The 21,274-nt window shown below is 41.4% G+C and overlaps 1 protein-coding gene across 6 annotated transcripts in view; it reads right to left on the bottom strand.

The window, feature by feature from the left end:
- Positions 1-90: 90 nt before the first annotated feature.
- The window catches only part of LOC309608089 (serine protease 45-like), a 105,372-nt gene continuing 84,188 nt past the window's right edge, over positions 91-21,274 (bottom strand). For all 6 annotated transcript variants that reach the window (XM_082347413.1, XM_082347414.1, XM_082347417.1 and 3 more), the window contains exons 12-13: positions 1,755-1,915; positions 91-354 (exon numbers count right to left, since the gene is read on the bottom strand). In XM_082347413.1, coding sequence (XP_082203539.1) covers positions 102-354; positions 1,755-1,915 — 414 coding nt within the window. In that variant the 3' untranslated portion in view covers positions 91-101. The remainder of the gene's footprint in view (positions 355-1,754; positions 1,916-21,274) is intronic.

Raw genomic sequence — 21,274 nt, 5'->3', positions numbered from 1 at the left:
GGGCGCGGGCGCTCCCGGCCCCGTCCGCGCGGCGCCCCTCAGTGGCCCCCTGCGGTGGTGCTCCTGGTGTCCCGGCCGCCCTGTGTCTGGCTTGCTGGTGCTCAGGACTGCCTGGCTTCTGGCCACGCCTCTGCCCTCCTGGGACCCCGTGTCTCCCAGTCGGCCTGGCCAAGCAGTTTCCTGGAGTCCCTTAACCTCACCTCGGCCGGTTCTTGCACCTCCTCCTCCGGCAGCCCACTTCCACCCCTACCCGGTGAGATGAAGGCCCAACCCCTGGGGCTGGCATCCGGGATTTCCAAGCGGTTCCACCTGCCCTCCAGCCTGGTAATTACGGTGGGGCCTTGCCCCAGGGCACTGAAATTAAGCAGATTGAAATGTTTTCAATAATAATTTTTCAAGAGTGCATAATTTTAAGCATTGTCGCCATTCAGCAAATTTCCTTCCCTTACAGATCCATCTGCTTAGAAAGATGACACAGGTGAGGTTTCCATAAACAGAGAAAGAGGGATAGTAACCATTGGGCCCTTCTGGGAGCAGAAGGCCACTTGGTATGTTGGAATTTGGGGAACACTTTGATGACTCAGTGACACAGATGGATAATACAATTAAAAAGTAGTCTGGGGAAATACTATGAGAAGCTTTCGTTCAAAGCTGTTGGAAAATTCTAGCCTAATAAATGATAAGGTGAAAGTTAAATCAAGCCAGGACAATCTAACATTTGCCAGGTCCTGCTGTCTTGGGAGAGACAATAGGGCTGGCCATTCAGTACTCCAATCTCCAGCAAACCACACCTACTACACTCTGGAGCCCGAGGGCAAGGGTAGCTGGCCACTGTGAACCTGAGGCCTACCAGGTCTGAGGGGCCCCCATGCTACCTTCCACAAGGGTGGCAGAGCTCTGCCCTCTCAGTCTGGCTAGCTTGCGCCTGTCCTTCCTCTTCAGAGTATGATGGAGGTCACTAAGGCAGCTCAGGAGCTCAGGGTGCAGTCACCTCACACAATCACCTAAGCAGGCACTCTGCCTTGCCCCTCCCTGCCCCCCATCATCACCTATCCCTGCCAGGGAGGGAGGAGGAACCAGTCAGGTTCTGTAGACTCCTAGGGTGATATGAGGGCTTGGGAGAGACCCACATGTTCTGGAACCAGGTCCACAAGTGCAGGTCTGGTCATTGTGAGTTTCTTGGGAAGAGGCCAACCCTCACAGTAAGGCCTGAGGGAAAACTGTTGGGTCAGAGACCCAGGAGAGGGTCATGGGGACCTGGGGATTGCTGGAGTGCTGGGATGACTAAGCAGGGAGTGAGATCACAAAGTCCAGCTCCATATTTGGCAGAAGAGGAAACTGTAGCCTAGAAGACGGGAACATGATGAGCACAAGTACAAGGAGGACTATCAGGGAGGCTCCCCTTGAGAGGACAGCCAGGCCTCTTGGGGGTGGCGAGGCTTTGAAGGGTCTGGCTATAATCAAGAAGAAAGATGATGACGTCAGTGACACAAAGTTCAAGAGCATCTTCATTGAACGATTGAAAAAACAGTGGCTCTGGGACCCTCTCCCAGAGTACTCTGCCCTGATGTCCTGTGCTCCTCCAGTCTCCACTTCTCCTGAGGACAGACAGAGGGGAGGAAGAAGTGGCCTCCGGGAGGGACTGCCCTGGAAACATCACTCACAGGAGCCACAGGGAGCCCAAGGAAACCAGCAGAATGTAGCCAGTGAGGAAGACCAGGCTCAGGAAGTCTGGCCTGGCCCTACTGACGAACCTCATGTCACTGATCTGTTTCTTGATCCAGTCGGTGAAGTAGGAGGTGCTGGTGTAGATGCCCGGGAAGCGGTGCCGGCTGCAGCTAAAGCTCCAGCTCAGCACCCCCATCCGAATCCAGGTGTGGTTCACTTGGCAGACAAGGGAACTGCCAGAGTTACCCTGTGGAGGGGAGGAAGGGAGACATAAAGGAGGCAGCAGGAAGGCCTCCCTGCAAGTCCTGGACAAAAAACTTGCACCTTCCCGGGCCATATCCTTAGCACGAGCTGTGTTAGGCCCATGCTGTCCCTGATATCGAGGCATGGCTATGAACCTGCTCTGTGACATGGAAGCATTGCACTGGGGCCCAAGCTCAGGATCACAATGGCCTCTCTCTGCATTCCCCTGCTAACTCTCTGACCATAACTAGCAGTCCCCTCCTCTGCCTTCTCTTTAAATCGTGGTGGGCCTCCAAGGTGTTGCCCTTGACTTTCTTCTTTCCTACAATACTGCTTACAGAATGAGCCATTTGAAATGCAAACCTGCCCCCTCTCTTTTTGTGCAAAGCAGGTGCATGTATAAGAATAATGTTTACAACAGCATACATCAAAAGGTAGTAGCTGTTATTTCTGCTGATGGTGGGTTTATGATTTTCTTAAAACTTTCTTACATTCCTCTGTATTGTTGAAAAGTTTTATAAATCTGAAAAACAGCTCATGCTCTCCCTCCCTCCCCCACATATATGTATATTTTTAAATGTAGTGTAAACCAAGATTTATAAGACATAATCTAATGAAGAGTGCATAAGACATGTAAGGAAAAAATAATAAAACTATACTTAAGAACACAAAAGAAGACCTACATTAATGTACAGATATACCGTTGTTCTTAGATGAGGCAACTTAAAACAATGTAAAAAAGTCAGTTCTCAACATTTGGCTTCCTACAGTATGGAAGACTAGATCCCCTTTCCCACCTTGCTGAAGATAACTAAACATGTGAGATTTTAAATGCATGGGTGTGCTGGCAAGAAAATAAAGACTCCTCAGAGTGCAAAACCCAAGGGAGGGCTGAAACACAGAGAGCCATCAGCAAAGCCCAGAAGATGACTTTTGCCCCAAGGCCATAGGCCAAACCCAGTGAAACTGAGCTTTGGTTTTCACAGCCTCATTCGTGGGTACAGAAGACAAAAGGCAAAACCCAGGGCCTGCCCAAGGAGGGGAGCCTAAGAGGAAACCTCCTGCAAAAAACTATACCTCCCAGAAAGGACCACACCTTCCGAGTGAAGTTAAACTAGGAACACCTGCCCTCATGTGAACTTGCAACTTGAATTCACACTGTCTGGGTGGTTAAAAAAACTTGAGCCAAGAACGTCGTTTAAAGAGGTCCTGGGTTGGTTTTATGTCCAGGTATCTGGCAGAAGCAAATATAGATTCTGACTGAAGGAACCCACCTTCAAGCCATGCTTCAGCGAACTCCCACAAAAAAACACTCTAAAGAACATGTCCTCACTCTTAAAACATCACCCTGCACACAGGGAAGCTGAGGCACCAAGAGCAAATGCCAGCCAGCAGAAAAAAACAAAAGCAGCATCAGAGCCTTCATGGTTTGAGATTCAGAAATCATCACGTGGAAGCCTCAAAGTTTCTGGTAATGCACTATTTTATAGGCTTGGTGCTGAGGGTGTGGGTGTTGGTTGTGTTATTCTTTATTCTCCATACACATTTTATAAATATTCTTTTATCTGTATTCAATAGAGAGTAAACGAGTCAAAAATTATAACAATGTCAGTTCTCTTTATGTTGACCTCTAAAGTTCAAGCGATTCCAAATAAAATGCCAGCAGGATTTTTTCAGGACCTTGACAATCGGATTTTAGAATTGATATTGAAGGATAATAGTCCATGAATTCTATGACAGGTTTGAGAAAAAAAGAGCAAATTGGAGAGGCTGGGGACTGGAGAAATATCTAAACAGGGTTAGATATATTTCAAAGCTATAATTATAGAAACCACGGTACTAGCATAGAAACAGAAAAATAGACCAATGGGGCAATGGAGAGCCAGCCAGATGCCTGCAGGTGGAGGAAACTTGGCACATGCTCCAGAAAGTGTCATGACTGTGAGAAAGGAGGTCTCTGTTGTAGAGTGTGGAGAAACTGATGGAGAAAAATGAAGTTGGACCCTATCATAACAAAACTCCAGAGGAAATAAAACTCTAAATGTGAAAAGTTAGAAAGATAAAGCTAATTAAAAATGTAGGGCCATGACTTTATGACTTGGGATGAAGCACATGTTTTAAAATAAAACCCCACAAACCTGAAGAGGGCAAATGTGTTAGGCTTAATTATATCAAAGTTAAGACCATCTGTTCAATGAAAGACACCAAATCTCATTGAAGATAGATGATGAATTAAGATAGGGCATTTTCTCTGTCTAAAACCAACTAGAGGTCAATTTTAGCATATCTAAGGAAACCCTGAAAATTAACAAGCAGAGAAAAAGAGTTGAGGGAGACTTGAAGGTTTCCATGTCTAGGCTGACCCAGTTGTCAGCTCCCAGTGTCCAGACCCCCATGCTCCAGAGGAGGGAGATGGAGTAGGGCTTGGTGAAGTTTAAATCAAATTGACTTTTATTTATTTATTTATTTATTTGGTTGTGTTGGGTCTTTGTTGCTGCACGTGGGCTTTCTCTAGTTGCCGCGAGCAGGGGCCATGCTTCACTGTGGTGCCTGGGCTTCTTATTGAGGTAGCTTCTCTTGTTGCAGAGCACCGGCTCTAGGTGCGCGGGCTTCAGTAGTTGTGGCACGCAGGCTCAGCAGTTTTGGCTCACAGGCTCTAGAGCGCAGGCTCAGTAGTTGTGGCGCACGGGCTTAGTTGCTCCGCGGTATGTGGGATCTTCCTGGAGCAGGGCTTGAACCCGTGTCCCCTGCATTGGCAGGTGGATTCTTAACCACTGTGCCACCAGGGAAGTTCCAATCAAATTGATTTTTAAATTGAGACTTATAATAGACAAGGTATTTAATAACTGAAAGTAACTGAAAATTATGGGCTCTGCCCAAAATGATGTTTGGAGAAGGGAGGAAGATTTGACACAGGGCATATGGGGGCAATGACTGGAAAGAATAAAACTATTTAATGTGGATTCTCGAACAAATTGAGATTCCTCAACAAACAAATACAGGAGGGGACTGTAGCACAATATCATTTATGCAAAGTAAAATATACGTATAGCAACACTATGCATTTTTCAAAGATACAGACGTCTTTAAAGACATGTATTAAACAGATTTCAGTAGGGGCCTTTTGTGGAGACAGAAAATGGAAGATGAAGGGGAAAATCAAGCCAGTGATAGTCAAGCTAGTGATAGAGATATGGTTGACTGGACTCTGGCAATCCAGAGAAAAAGAGAACTCAGAGGGAGAGAGAGAGAAAATAGAAGAGAGAGAGAAAGATCTTGTATGTGGACATTCTCTTACCACAGTGAAATTAAGCCAGAATCCAGTAACAAAATGTGAACCACCCCCATCAAAGAAAAAAAAATTAACTTTCAAAAATGTTAAAATGAAAACAGAATTAAAATCTACAGTTAGAGTGTAGAAAGATAAGAAGGCCATACATTGCAAAGCCCATGGGATGTGGGCCTGAATTTCACACAGAAGAGTCTTAGTCTAAATACTTTAATACCAAACAAGAGAGAACGAAAATAAATTATTTATTATCATCATCAATTATTTATCACTGCATATTCAGCTGAAGACACTTGAAAAGGAATTAATAAAGACAAAAAGCAGATGTCATGCATTAGAAAGCAAAAAAATCATAGACTTGAGGAATAAAATCAATAAACTGTACTTAAAAAACAACAACAAAATAAATATCTTGTAAGTTCTACCAAGAAAAACTCAAAGAGAAGGAAAATTCAAATACTTTGTGGTATAAGTAGAAAAGAGACTAGAATCAGATCCAGGGAAAATACACTTCCTAGTATCTGAAGATTATTTATAACTTTCTCTTTATGGATTTAAAATCTGGATGAAATGAATAATTTCTAAGAAAATCCAATAATCATGGACAAAACAACTTAAAATATTGCTCAAGAACTACCCCTTCAAAGGAAAACAGGCCTATGTGGTTTCGCAAGCAACTTCTATCCAGCATTCAAGGAGCAGATAATTTATGTTATTTCAAATGTTCCAGAACATAGACTGTGCTTTCAAGTGAAGCATAGTCGTGATTCTGTAACTTGACAAAGGGGGTGCCTTCCTCAACACACCTTCAGTGGAGCCCAGCCTCACTGGAGGAAGACAAAACAAAACGCAAAGGCTGCGTGGATGGTATCTCATAGGACTGCTGTTTCAGGGCCAGTACCTTTCCTGGGCCATGCACCAGCACTATCCTGTGCCTGGCCCAGAGCCCAGCACGGGGTGTCTTGTTGGATGAACAAATAAATTAAACGTATTCTAAAAAAAGATATTATAAATCTGAATCCAACAGATGAATGAAACCAAAGTGCACCATGACCAGGGAGGGCTAATCCTGGAAGGCAGGGTAAATGGACATGAAGAATCTGTTCACGGAACCGACTCAGCATCCTGAGTCAGAGTGTAGAGTCATCGTGATAGCTGCAGAAAACACATTTTATGAAGCATAGCATTCATTCCTGAAATAAAATGCCACAGTGAAACAAAGGAATGGCTCTCTCCTCGACAGATGATATGCCATGTTAGCAACATGCTTCATGATGAAGTGTGGGAAGGACTTCCAGGAAGGTCAGCAACAAGAAAAAGCTACAATTCCAGGTTGCTTTTGGGGAGCAGTACCCAAAATAATGAAAAAAGTAAAAATCATGAAAATGAAAGAGGCAAAATCATCACTAATTGTAGCTCATATGGGCATAGACCTGGAAAGCCCAAGAGAGTCAACTAAAAACTCTTGGATATAATAGAAGGGTTCAGTGAGCTGAACTCCCAGATGTTTTCAACAAGATGAGTCTGGGGGATGGAAATGAGGCAAGTGAAAAGGAAGGAAGGCTCTTGTCCTGCTGAGGAGGAAGCAGTAGACATTGATTAACTCTAGGTGTTAAGTCAACTTTAAATACGTGTGTGGAAAATATCTGTAGTAGAATGACGTTGAGCTATGACAACTTTTAAACCACTACAGGGGAAAAGTGGAGTGGAAAAAAAAAATCAAACCAATACATAAAGTAAGGGGATAAAAAGAAACATTCTTCTTGGTAAATGGATTAAAGGAAAGCCTCCCACATGTGTTGAAAAATATAGCACTGAGCATTATACTGTTTATAAGAGACATACCTAAAACAAGATAGCACAGTGTCTCCTGGAAGACAGAGCAATTGTTCTGGAATATGATTCTTGACATTGCAATAAACAAGAAAAAGAAGTAAGAGGCATACATATTGAAAAGTAGGAGACAAATTTACCATTGTTTGCAGATGGTATGTCTCAAAATTAAAGAGAATCCATTATATCCACTATATCCAGGAATTTTGCTTATTACAAAGTAAATACACAAAAAATCAATATATAATACAAACAGAAAATACACTGAAAAAAACATTTTATATTACAATAGAGATGTAATATAAAATATCTAGGAATAAAGTTAAGAAGCAGCATGAAGTAATTATATGGAGAAAGCTATATAAACTCCTGCTCTAGGGACACAAATAAAATAGAGCAAAATAGAGTCTATTTTCCCTAAATCAAACTATCAGTTTCTACCAAAATCACCACATGATTTTCCTTTTAATATTATACTGAGATTGTTCAAAAGAAAATGGGAAAAAAACCCAAACACATGGAGACTAAACAACATGCTACTAAAAAACCAATGGGTCGGGCTTTCCTGGTGGCACAGTGGTTAAGAATCTGCCTGCCAATGCAGGGGATACAGGTTCCAGCCCTGGTTGGGGACGATCCCACATGCCACGAAGCAACTAAGCCCGTGCGCCACAACTACTGAAGCCCACACGCCTAGAGCCTGTGCTCCGCAACAAGAGAAGCCACTGCAATGAGAACCCCATGCACTGCAGTGAAGAGTAGCCCCCGCTCGCCACAACTAGAGAAAGCCCGCACACAGCAACAGAGACCCAATGCAGTAAAAAATAAATTAATTAATTTTAAAAAAATGGGTCAACAATGAAATCAAAGAAGAAATCAGAAAATACCTTGAGACAAAGATTGTTCAATTAGAATGACATGGGAGAAGAGCAAGGTAAATTCTTTAAAAGAAGAATAATGAAGGAGGACTTGCCTTACCACATACAAAAAGGAATTATAAAGCTACAATAATTTAAAAAGAGTGGTGGTGGCATACGAATGAGACTACAAAGGGCAGAAATACACAAAAATAAGATGGGAATGTATGATATAATAAAGAGGGCATTTCTAATTCATTGCCAAAAAAAAGTATTCAATAAAAATTATTGACATAACTGGCTACATTTGGAGAAAAATAAAACTGGTTTCCTCTCTCACCCTTCTAGATGAATCAAAATTAAAATATTTAAAGAAAAGAATTAAGAACATGTATGAGTAAAGAATTTTATAATCTCAGAGTGGGAAAGATATTTCTAAGCACAGCACAGAAACTACAATCATTAAGGTAAATAACGATAAATATGAACATATGAAAATTTTAATAATTAACTCTATGGGAAGAAATCCACACCAAAAAAAGGTAAATCATGGACAAGTAGGGTAAAATATTGTAAAGCATTTCACAAAGGGTTAAAACTTCTGGTTCCTAAAGTTTTTTTTTTAACTTTTTATTTTGAAATAATTTAAGACTTACAGAAAAGATACAAGTATAATATTTTTACCCAGACTCACTAATTTAATGTTTAACCATATTTGTTTTATCTTCTCTCTCTCTCCATAAGTATGTGTGTGTGTATACACCTATACTTATGAACCACTTAAAATTAAGTTGAAAAAGACATGATGTTCCTTTACCAATTACCACAGCATATAATATCTACAGTTTTTACAAATCAATAAAAAGAAAAGTAGTTTAACAGAAAAACATGAGCAAAGGACAGGGAAAAGTGTAAATGGTACATTGAACACAACAGGCATCTTCATTGGAACCCCCTTTGTCCCTTTAAAATGTATTTAAGGGGTGAGTTCTTTCCCTGATCCTGGGTAAAAACTGGGCAGAGTCAGAACGTTTTGCTCACTGTGATTAATGTAATCATAATCAGTATGATTACGCGGTCACATAAACATCTCAGTTCAGAAATCAGAATATCCATAGCCACGCAATAATCACAAAGCTAGACTTGATTTAAAGTCAAACTTCTCAATAGATAACTAATTAGGACCACTGTATAGCACAGGGAACTCTACTCAATACTCTGTAATGGCCTATATGGGAAAAGAATCTAAAAAAGAGTGGAGATATAGATATAGATATATAGATATAGATAACTGATTCACTTTGCTGTATACCTGAGACCAACACAACATTATAAATCAACTATATTCCAATTCAGCCCCATTTACTTCAGCACTCCCCTCCTTTGGGGCAAAAGCCCCAGTGAGGGGAGAAGGTAAAACACACTTAAAGGGAACAGAGCTGGCTCAAGCCCGACCTCAGAGTTTCCGCTCTAGCAACGTGGGAGCAGACTCCACCCCTGACAGGGCGGCCACAGCCAGGGAGCAGAGAGGAAGTCCCACCTCACACCCTGTGCAGGCTCTAGCTCCTCCATCACCAGCCACACCCTCTATCAAAGTGATAGTGGCCAGCACACCATGAGGAAAGACGTGGTTGGCATCCGCATCAAATCCGGCCCACACACCAAAGACACTGGGCACACACAGTCTATGTAGGGACACTCCCACATAAAAACACCACTTCAAGACCACAATAGATAACTGTTTCACCTAAATTCACAGAAACAGAGAAAGTTAAGTAAAATGAAAAGAAAGAGGAACTACTCCCAGCTGAAAGAGCAAAAGAAAACCCTTGAAAAAACAAATAATGAAACAGATAATCAGTCTACCAGACGCTGACTTCAAAAAGTTGCTAATACCCGCGTGTCACAACTACTGAAGCCCGCATGCCTAGAGCCCATGCTCGGCAACAAGAGAAGCCACCGCAATGAGAAGCCCGCGCACCACAACGAAGAGTAGCCCCTGCTCACCGCAACTAGAGAAAGCCTGTGTGCAGCAACGAAGACCCAACGCAGCCAAAAATAAATAAATTAAATAAATAAATTTATTTAAAAAAAAGAAAAGGAGGAAATTTCAAAAAAAGTTGCTAATAAAAATGTTAAGTGAATTAAGAAAGAGTATCAATATAAACATAGATGCTTTTTAACAAGGAACTAGAAACTATAAAGAAGACCTAATCAAAAGTAGATAATTCAATTTCTGAGATAAAAAGCACTCTAGAAGCAATGAATAGCCAACTAAATGACAAAGAAGAACATATAAGAGATCTGGAAGACTAATGGAAATCACCCAATCAGAACAGCAGACAGACAAATGGAAAAAAAAAAAAGAAAGCAAAATATGAGATCTATGGGATAATATAAAATGTGCCAACATATGCATAATAGGGGTTCTGGAAGGAGAAGGGAGAGAGAAGGGGATTGAAAATGTATTTGAAGAAATTATGACTGAAAACTTCCTAAGCCTAAAGGAGGAAACAGATATCAAGGTACAGAAAGAACAGAGGGTCCCAAACAAGATGAATCCAAACAGACCCACACCAAGACATATCATAGTTAAAATGTCAAAAGTTAAAGATAAAGAGAGACTCCTAAAAGCAGCAAGAGAAAAACAGAGTCATGTACAAGGGAACCCCCATAAAGTTATCAACTGATTTCTCCACAAAAACTTTGCAGACCAGAAGGGAGTGACATGATATACTCAAACTCATGAAAAGGAAAAACCTGAACCTAGGATACTCTACCCAACAAAATTATAATTTAGAACAGAAAGAGAGAGAAATAATTTCTCAGACAAGCAAAACTAAAAGAATTCAGCAATACCAAACCTAACCTAAAAGAAATGTTGAAGGATATTCTCTAAATTGAAAAGAAGAAAGAATCTGTAGGAAAGGGAAAATCCCAATAGGAAAAACAAATATATAGTAAGGATTGAAGATAACTTAAGTAAGCCAGTACATAGAATAAAAAAACAAAAAATATTGTAAAAGCAACTATAACTACAATAAACAGTAAAGGGATAAGCATGAAGATATAAAATATGACATCAAAAACCCAAAATCTGGAGGAGGGGAGTAAAAAATGTAGATCTTTTAGAATGTATTTGAACTTGAATGACTTCAGTTTAAAGCAAATAGGTATAATTATGGGTCAATATACATAAACCCCATGGTAACCACAAATCAAAAACCTACCTATTGTAGGTTTTGTATACACAAAAACCAAAAAGAAAGGACCTCAAGAATACTATAAAAGAAAATAATCAAACCACAATGGGAAAAACAAAAAGAAGAGGAAAGGAAAAAATAAGAACCACAGAAACACTGGAAAGCAAGGAATAAAATGGCAATAAGTACATACCTGTCAATAATTACTTTAAATGTCAATGGACTAAATCCTCTGATCAAAAGACATAGGGTGACTGGATACAAACAAAACAAAACAAGACCCTTCATTATGTTGCCTACAAGGGACTCACTTCAGGGCAAAAGACACACACAGACTAAAAGTGAGGGGATAGAAAAAGATATTTCATGCAAATGTAAATGACAAGAAGGTGGGGGTAGCAATACTCATATCAGACAAAATCGACATTAAAACAAAGACCATAATGAAAGACAAAGAAGCATATTATATAATGATAAAGGGATCAATACAAGAAGAGGATATTACACTTGTTAACATATACACTCAATACAGGAGCAACTAAATATATAAAGCAAATACTAACAGACATAAAGGGAGAAATTAACAATAATACAATAATAGTAGGAGACTTTAACACCCTACTGACCTCAATGGACAGATCATCCAGAAAGAAAAACAGTAAGGCAACAGAGTTCATAAGTGACACCAATGACCAGTTGGACTTAATTGATATCTATAGGACACTACATCCAAAAAAGAAAAAAAAAAACGTAGAATACACACTCTTTTCAAGTGGGCATGAAATGTTCTCCAGGTTAGATCACACACTAGGTCACAAAACCAGCCTCAACAAATTTAACAGAATAGAAATTATGTCAAGCATCTTTCTGACCACAATGATATAAAACTAGGAATCAACTACAGAAAGAAAAATAGGAAAAGAACAAACATGTGGAGACTAAACAACATGCTACTAAAAAACCAATGGGTCAATGATGAAATCAATGAGGAAATCAGAAAATACCTCAAGACAAATGAAAATGAAAACACAACTTTCCAAAATCTTCAGGATGTAGCAAAAGAGTTCTAAGAGGGAAGTTTATAGTGATACAGACCTTCCTCAAGAAAAAAAGAAAAATCTCAAAAAAACAACCTAACCTACCACCTAAAAGAATTAGGAAAAAAAAAACAAAGAAAGCCCAAAGTCGGCAGAAGGAAGGAAATCATAAAGACCAGACAGGAAATAAGTAAAATAGAGATTTAAAAAAAAATATATATATATATATATAGATAGATATATATATATAAAAGAATGATGAAACCAAGAGCTGGTTTTTTGAAAAGATAAACAAAATTGATAAACCTTTATCCAGGCTCACGAAGAAGAAAAGAGGACCCAAATAAACAAAATAAGAAAGAAAGAGGAGAAATAACAACCAATATCACAGAGATACAAAAAATCCTAAGAGAATACTATGAACAGTTATATGCTAACAAATTGGACAATACAGAGGAAATGGACAAATTTCTAGAAACATATAGCCTGCCAAGAATGAGTCAAGAAGAAACAGACAATTTGAACAGACTGATCACTACAAGTGAAATAGAATCTGTAAAACAAATAAACAAACAAACTCCCTGCAAACACAAGTCCAGGTCTGGACAGTTTCACTGGGGAATTCTACCAAGCATAGGAAGAACAGGTTACACCTATCCTTCTCAAACTATTCCAAAAAAGTGAAGAGGATACTCCCAAATTCATTCTATGAGGCCACCATTACCCTGATACCAAAGCCAGAAAAAGACACTACCAAAAAAGAAAATTACACACCAATATCTTTGATGAATATAGACGCAAACATCCTCAACAAAATATTAGCAAACTGAATCCAACAATACATAAAAACGATCATACACCACGATCAACTTGGATTTATTCCAGGGTCCCACGGATGGTTTAACATACACAAATCAATCAATGTGATACACCACATTAACAAAAGGAAAGACAAAAACCACATGATCATCTCAGTAGACACAGAAAAAGCCTTTGATAAAATTCAACATCCATTCATGATAAAAACCCTCATCAAAGTGGGTATCTCAACAACACATGGGAACATATCTCAACATAATAAAGTCCATTTATAACAAACCCAGGGCCAACATAATATTCAACAGTGAAAAGCTGAAAGCCTTCCTCCTAAATTCAGAAACAAGACAAGGATGCCCACTCTTGTCACTGCTATTTAACATAGTATTGGAAGTCCTAGCCACAGCAATCAGACAAGAAAAATAAATAAAAGGTATCCAAATTGAAAGGGGAGAGGTAAAACTGTCACATTTGCAGATGACATGATACTCTCTATAGAGAACCCTAAAGTTTCCATCCAAAACTATTAGAACTAATAAATGAATTCAGTAAGTTTGCAGGATACAAGTTTAATATACAGAAATTTGTTGCATTTTTATACTCTAATAATGAAATACCTGAAAGAGAAAGTTTCAAAAAATCCTGTTTAAAATAGTGTCAAAAAAAACTAGGGATAATCTTAACCAAGGAGGGGAAAGACCTATACACTGAGAACTATAAAACATTAATGAAGGAAACTGAAGAAGACTGAAAGAAATGCAAAGATATCCTGTGTTATTAGATTTCAAAATTAATATTATTAAGGTGGCCATACTACTCAAAGCAATCTACAGATTTAATGCACTCCCTATAAAAATACCCAGGAAATTTTTCACAGAACTAGAATAAATAATCCTAAAACTTATATGGAACCACAAAAGATATCAAATTGCCAAAGCAATCCTGAGAAAAAAGAACAAAACTGGAGATATAACTCTCCCAGACTTCAGACTATACTACAAAGCTACAGTAATCAAAACAGCATGGTATTGGCACAAAAATGGACACAGAGATCAATGGAACAGAAATAGAGCCCACAGAGAAACCCACAAACCTACAGTCAATCTATGACAAAGGAGGTAAGAATATACAATGGAGAAAACACATTCTCTTCAACAAGTGGTACTGAGAAAACTGGACAGCCACATGTAAAACAATGAAGTTAGAACATTCCCTCACATCATATATAAGAATAAATTCAAAATGATTTAAAGACCTAAATGTAAGACATGAAACCATAAAACTCCTCAAAGAGAACATAGGTGAAACACTCTTTGACATAAATCACAGCAATTTTTTTCTTGGATCAGTCTCCTAAGGCAAAAGAAATAAAAGCAAAAATAAACAAATGGAACCTTACTAAACTTAAAAACTTTTACACAGCAAAGGAAACCTTGACAAAACAAAGAGACAACCTATGGAATGGGAGAAAATACTTGCAAATGATGGGACTGACAAAGGGTTAATATCCAAAATATACAAAGAGCTCATACAACTCAATATCACAAAAACAAATAATCCAATCAAAATGGGCAGAAGACCTGAATAGGCATTTTTCCAAAGAAGACAGGCCAACAGGCACATGAAGAGATGCTCAACACTGCTAATTATTAGAGAAACACAAATCAAAACCACAATGAGGTACCACCTCACACCTGTCAGCAAGGTTATCATCAAAAAATCTACGAATAACAAATGTTAGAGAGGATGTGGATAAAAGGGAACCCTTGTACACTGTTGGTCGGAATGTGAATTGGTGCAGCCATTATGGAAAATAGTATGGAGATTCCTTAAGAAACTAAAAATAGAGCTACCATATAATCCAGTAATTCCACTCCTGGGTATATACATTGAAAAAACAAAAACACTAATTTAAAAATATACATGCATCCCCAATATTCATAGCAGCACTACTTACAATAGCCAAGACATGGAAGCAACCCAAGTACCCATCCACAGACAATTGGCTTAAAAAGATGTGATATATATATATATATATATATATATATATATTACAATGGAATATAACTCAGTCATAAAAAGAATGAAATACTGCCATCTCCAACATGGATGAACCTAGAGAATATTATGCTTACTGAAATAAGTCAGGTAAAGACAAATACTGCATGATATCACTTATATGTGGAATCTAAAAAATAATGCAAATGAATGTATACACAAAACAGAAACAGAGTCACGGATATAGAAAACAATCTTGTGGCTACCAAAGGGAAGAGGGAAGCAGTGAGGGACAAATTAGGTGTATGGGATTAACAGATACAAACTACTATTCAATATATATAAAATAAATAGGCAACAAGGATATATTGTAGAGCACAGAGAATTATATTCATTATCTTGTAATAACCTATAATGGAATATAATCTGCAAAAACACTGAATCACTATGCTATACACCTGAAACTAACACAATAAATCAACTATACTTCAGTTTTAAAAACCACAAGAAATACTTGTCTTAAAAATGAAAAAAAAATTTTTGAAGGTGTCCAACTCAAGAAATTATCCCCTGTATATATAGAAATTTGATTTATGAGAGAAGTGGTGACAGCCAGTACAGGAAATGGTTTTTTCAGTGAATGACACTGGGACAATTTGTAGTCCATATGCAAAATAAATAAAAATAGACCCCTAAATTACACCGTTCACAAAATGAATGCACATGGATTCAAGACCCAAATGTGGAAACCAAAATTCCCAAACTTTTAGGAAAAAGAGAACATAGGAAAATGTCCTTATAACCTCAGGAAAATGAAGGGTTTCTTAAATAAGCATAAACTAAAAAGGAAAAAAAGGATATATGTTTGATTGAAATAAAATCTAAACTGCTAACACAACATTATGTCAACTATACTCCAATAAAAAAAATTTTTTTTAAATCTAAATTGCCGTTGAGCAAAGGAGAGTATATACAAAATGATCAAAAAGAAAGAAAATATTTGCAATATACACGATGAACATAAAATCAGTATCCAAAATATAAAAATATAATAAAAAGAAAATGACAAACAACAGAAAAATGTGTAAACTATCTGAACAAGTGATTCACAGAAAAAGAATTATGAATGGTGAATAAACATATGAAAGGATGCACAGTTGCACTAGTAACTGGGACAGGTACATGCAACCGCAATGGGATACTATTTCTCTAGTTCTCATCCTCAGAATGGAAAACATTTTACAGTCTGACCAGTACCAAAAGTTGGCAAGGATATGGAACAATGGAATTCTCAAACACTGCTGTAAGACTATAGATTAATACAATCACTTTGGAAAATAATTTGGCAATGACTATTAAAGATGAAAGTATGCACAGCCTATGACCCATCAGTTCCTTGCAGGATGCACCATACTGAGAAATTCTGGAACATGTAAATAGGGAGATGTGTGTAAGAATATTCAGAGCAGCAGAGTATGCGATATGAAAAAATTAGAAGCTACCTCAATCTTTATAAACAAGAGAATGCATAAACTGTGGACTATTCACAAAAGAGTATATTGTAGATAGAGCTGTTAATTAATGAATTACAGAGGCAGGTATCAATATGGATAAATCTCAAAAACAATGTTGACTAGAAGATGCAAGCAGCAGAAGCTTGCTTACAGAATGATGCCATTTATGCTAAACTCGTTCTGCCAGAATCTGGCCCAGATCTGGGCATGTGACTGATGTTCAGAAGCGCTCAAATAACGTGAGAAGTACTGCCATTATTAACCATAACTGTGGACAGGAGTGAAAAGTATTTTCACCCTTATTTTACAGATTGGGAAACTGAAGCCCAGGGAAAGGAGATTTTCATAAGGTCTCCCAGTGCCATGTGGAAAGGAATGCATGACCACTGAAAGTCTTCTTGCCCAGGTCTAGACACTGTGCACCTGACAGGTGTCCATGCCCCACTGTAAGCTGGCACAAATCATGTCATTACTGATTAACTTCTTCTGGCCCTTCAAGAAGAGGAACTTGTACTGTTGATTGCAGATCTCGTTGTTTACAATCTTGACAGCTACCTCCTGAAGACCGTAGGAGGGCTGTGGGGTCTCTGAAGAGAGAGAGATCCTGCCTCGTCATCCCTTCAGCTCTTTGGCACATCTCCATCTTGGAGCTATCCAGATTGGTAATGTGGGAGGCAGGGCCATTTCCTGGGATAGTGATGTATAAAGGCCCCAAACCACAATCTGACTTTTGAAAAAGCCCGAGCTCATTAAAAAGTCTCCCGAGGGGCTCAGACCAACATCCAGGCACTGAATGAAGCCAAGGAGAGATTACCCCAGTAATTCACGTTCCATGAGGGTGAATGGCTGGGCACTTCTTCATGGCTACCTGCCAATGTGGCAAGACCTTAGAGCCCAGAGTGAGCCACCCCCTGGAGGGAAGGACCCCATAAAGGCTCCTCAATTCTAGGACCTCAGAATGACACCAACAGGGGACAGGAATTATTGGTGCTCAAGATAACAAGTGGGTACAATGGCTACCCAATGCCTAGGTACCCCCCTGAGACCACAGTCCTTGTGCCACCTGCAGACAGGAAATCCCATTAATAGCCAAAGATTAATTTCCTTCCAGGCTGCAAGGTGAGAGTTTGACATTCGAGTTAACTTAACTTTGGGAACTGAGGTCCGTACACGTCATGAGTGTCTTTTACACCAGGGCACTGTGTATATCCTCCTATCAACAGAGTTCAGGGCAATGTGCAGCACGTGTAGGTGCTCAGGAAATATTTGCTGATGGAGTGAATGAGTGAATAAAGGAATGGATGAAGGAGCCCATGGTGGAGTTATGTTCTGAAGAGGCAGGTGTCTTGGGACCTCGGCCTGCCTTCACTTACCTTGAGTATACGTTTGTCCCCACCCAATCATCCAGCACATGGATCCAAGAGATGGCTTGAGTTTAGGGTTAGGTAGACAGTCAGGCTGGATGAGGGGGGACCAGGAGACAGAGTTCCTGAGCTTCAGGAGGGCAATATCCTGGACATGAGCTTGGTGAAATCCTCATGAATCACGATGCAAGTGACTGAGAGTTCGGTGCCATTTTCTGAGAGGCGTTGAATTCCCATCTTCACAGAGTATGATCTGGGGTCCTTGGATCTGCAGGGTCACGGGTAGGAGGCAGATCACCAGCAGTGGGGTCAAACATGGAATGGTTGGAGAGACACAGGCTGAGCACAGGGCTACCCAGCCAGGCCCCGACTCCCGGATCCCCAGATTCAGCAGGGGCTCCCAGGCCAGAAAGCAAAGCCCCTGAGACTGGCTGGCCACCCTGACTGACCTCTGAAAGCAGTGCGCAGCTGTAAGGACCCACTAGTGGTGGATGAGGGAGCCGCTGCAGTTGTTCGTGCCCAGGAATAAGATGCTCATTTGCCATGGCCATTTGCCTACCTCTACTAGCTTCCCCTTCAGGTTCTTGCAGGAGATGTTAGTCTGACCACAGGCCTGGAACCAGGACCCTTAGGAAAAGGGTAGAGAGGAGGCCATGACAGCCCCATGCAGACTCTCAGGCAGCAAAGGGCAGCCCTCAGACTTCCAGCCGTCACAAGCAGCCACTGCCACATGCACGTGTGGGGAGGGGCTTTTCTCACCACCCCCAAAGTGGCAACCAAAGGCCCAGAGGCAGCAGGAGCCCCATGTTATAAAGAGAGCCTCCAAACAACGGGGACCAGACAACCCCTCCAGGGCTTCTTACAAGCCATCAGCCCAGGATTCGTCCCTTCTCCCTTGTTTACACAAGTGAAGGAGAAGAGAGAATCATCAGAGGGGTGAGTGTCAGTAAGCGCTAAGTGATGGGGCACAATGAGCAGGGCTGTTGGTCAGTTGTAGCCAGAAAGCAATGGACAGTGATGTCACATTGTACAACTCCAGGGCCTGCCTCCATAGACCACCAGCCCTGGAGGTGCGCTCTCTGCGACCATACCAGGAAATGAGTAGAGATGCTTGTCAATTTCCTCCTTGCCCCTCACTGGCCCCAAAAGCAGGAGTGGGAGCAGTGGGGGCTGCATTGAACTGGATAGGAGATTGAGATTCTGAACTGGACCACCTTGGACTGGTATTTAATAACTGAACATCACTGAGGACAGGAAAGAGAGAAATTCTACAGCAAAGGTTGGAGACCAAGATTAAAGACAAATTAAAAGGTTCCTTATGTATAGCCTGGTGTAAAGTTTGGGCTGGCCAAGAAGCTGTCATAGGTGGTCACGGACCTCCTCATACAGGCAAAGTTGGACATGTGTTTACACTGTCTCAAGCAGACGTGGTTCCAGAAAGTGTTTCCCTCAGCAGTTCAGCGTGCAGTGCCAACCAGAGCTTCAGGGACTCAGCAGCAGCAAGCAAGGCTCGTCCTTGCCTGGGAATGGGGGCGGGGGGCGAAGGGGGGGGGGGCGGGGGCGCGTTCCGTGGTGGTGGTGTAGAAGGTACAACAATCAACAGACCAGGCTAATAATCTATTGCGGCTCATACACATTAGCAGAAACATCTACTGGGCCCTGCCTCATAGCAGTCCCTCAGAGGGTCCCAAACCATTGATGTTTGGTCTTGTTCCACCATGTCCCAGGGCTCCTGGTACTGCTATCAGATGTGGATGGCTGGTTCCCTTGCCACACACTCCCATGGCTGGTCACCTTCACCCTCAACCAGTGGCTCCCCACAGGGATCCACAGGCACCTGCACAAGCCCCAACATCTCCATGGAGTTTTGTCTGCCTTGCCCTCTCATTGCTCCATTCTTGCCCATGTTTCTGTCCAATGGCTTGCTGTCTTATTTTCTGTCTCCCCCAAGGGGGAGCCACATTTCCAGCCCTTCTCATATACTGTGGTGGGTTTATGGCTACCTCGTTTCAGATTACAGCCTGCTCCAATGGAGACTTTGGGAGGAAAGAGAGGGCTTCCAAAGCCTTGCCCTTGCCTCTCTCACAGAGCTTAGGCTCTGGGACCCAGGGTCCCACAGAATGAACTTCGCCACTTAAAAAGTGACAGCTCTAAGAGGTAGGGTTGGGCTTTGCTTCTGTGCTCCACACCCTCAGTGGGTTCCTCAGTTTCAGAGAACAGCACTCCTCAGAACTCACGTCCAGGACAACGTTGACTCTGATCTCCTTCCCCCAAACCTTATACAAGACGTGCAGGATTCAGCCTGGAGATGCCAGCACCAGATGCCAGCACCAAGAACAGCAACTGAATCTGGAGGGAGCCATAATGGATTAATTTGGGGGCATGAGGTGTTGCGGATCAAGCTTGTCATAGACACAGTGATACCATTCCACGCACGGGGGACACTCAGTGGCTCAAACAGATTCCACTGCAGACCACCTCTACCCCTTCTTGGAGTTCTAGAGTCCAAGCACTCCCACTCACAAGCTGTATTCCGATGTCACCCCGTGCACTCACACGTGGCAATGGGAATGCGTGTCTTGGCTCATGACCTCCGTCCCTACAAGGTCCCAGACCCTCACCCCACATCATCACAGGCACAGCAGTTAGCTACAAGGAGCAGTGCACATCCTCACCACCCCCAGACGTCACAGATGCCTGAAGACAGCACAGAGTAGGAAAGCGCTCATTCATTCACTCACTCACTCAAGGAACTGGTCTGGGAAGGGGAGTCACACAGTGAAGGAAAAGGACAAATTCCCTAAGTTGGGGAACACATCCCTACTAACAGATGCCACGCCAGCAAATTTTCTGCCTAGGGCAGAATGGACAGCTGGCAGGTAACCTGAATCAGGGCTGCCACCACAAGATTACATGTGGTCAGGTAGGGTGGGAGCCCAGAGACCTTGTCACATGGGGTCCCACACTTTTTACCCCCGAAGAGTCTACTGAAAACTGGTATTGAATCCTGACGCCACAAGCACTTAGTTCTCTGGGCCTCAGGTTCCTATTGTGAAATGGGGATATTGGTAAAGCCCACTTCAAGGGGTGTTGAGATATAAGCCATGTGAATGATGCTTTATGCGGGATGAGCAGTCACCCACATATCATATCGCCCTCATCACAAGTCCCAGTTCTCTGAGATTGTGCCTCCCAAATCCATTCCATGGATATTAGTTTTTTTTCCATTTTTAATAAGGCTCTTTCCTCGTGTTCATGGTCACTGGCAAACAGGAACTGCCTCGACACTGTCTGGGCCCCCAGGTTTGGCACACCATGCAGTGTGACGAGGAGATGCCCATCAGGAACAAATGGAGGCCACGCAGGCATGAGGACAGTGGATATAGGCACCCAGGCAAACAAAGCCCTCCTGCCTCTCTCCCATGTTCCCAAAGCCCTACCTTCAACATAGA

Source organism: Balaenoptera borealis (assembly GCF_965194805.1).
Source record: "Balaenoptera borealis genome assembly, chromosome: 12".
NCBI lineage: Eukaryota > Metazoa > Chordata > Mammalia > Artiodactyla > Balaenopteridae > Balaenoptera > Balaenoptera borealis.
Note: the sequence above shows the minus strand (reverse complement) of the source record. Positions and strands in the feature narration are given on the sequence as shown.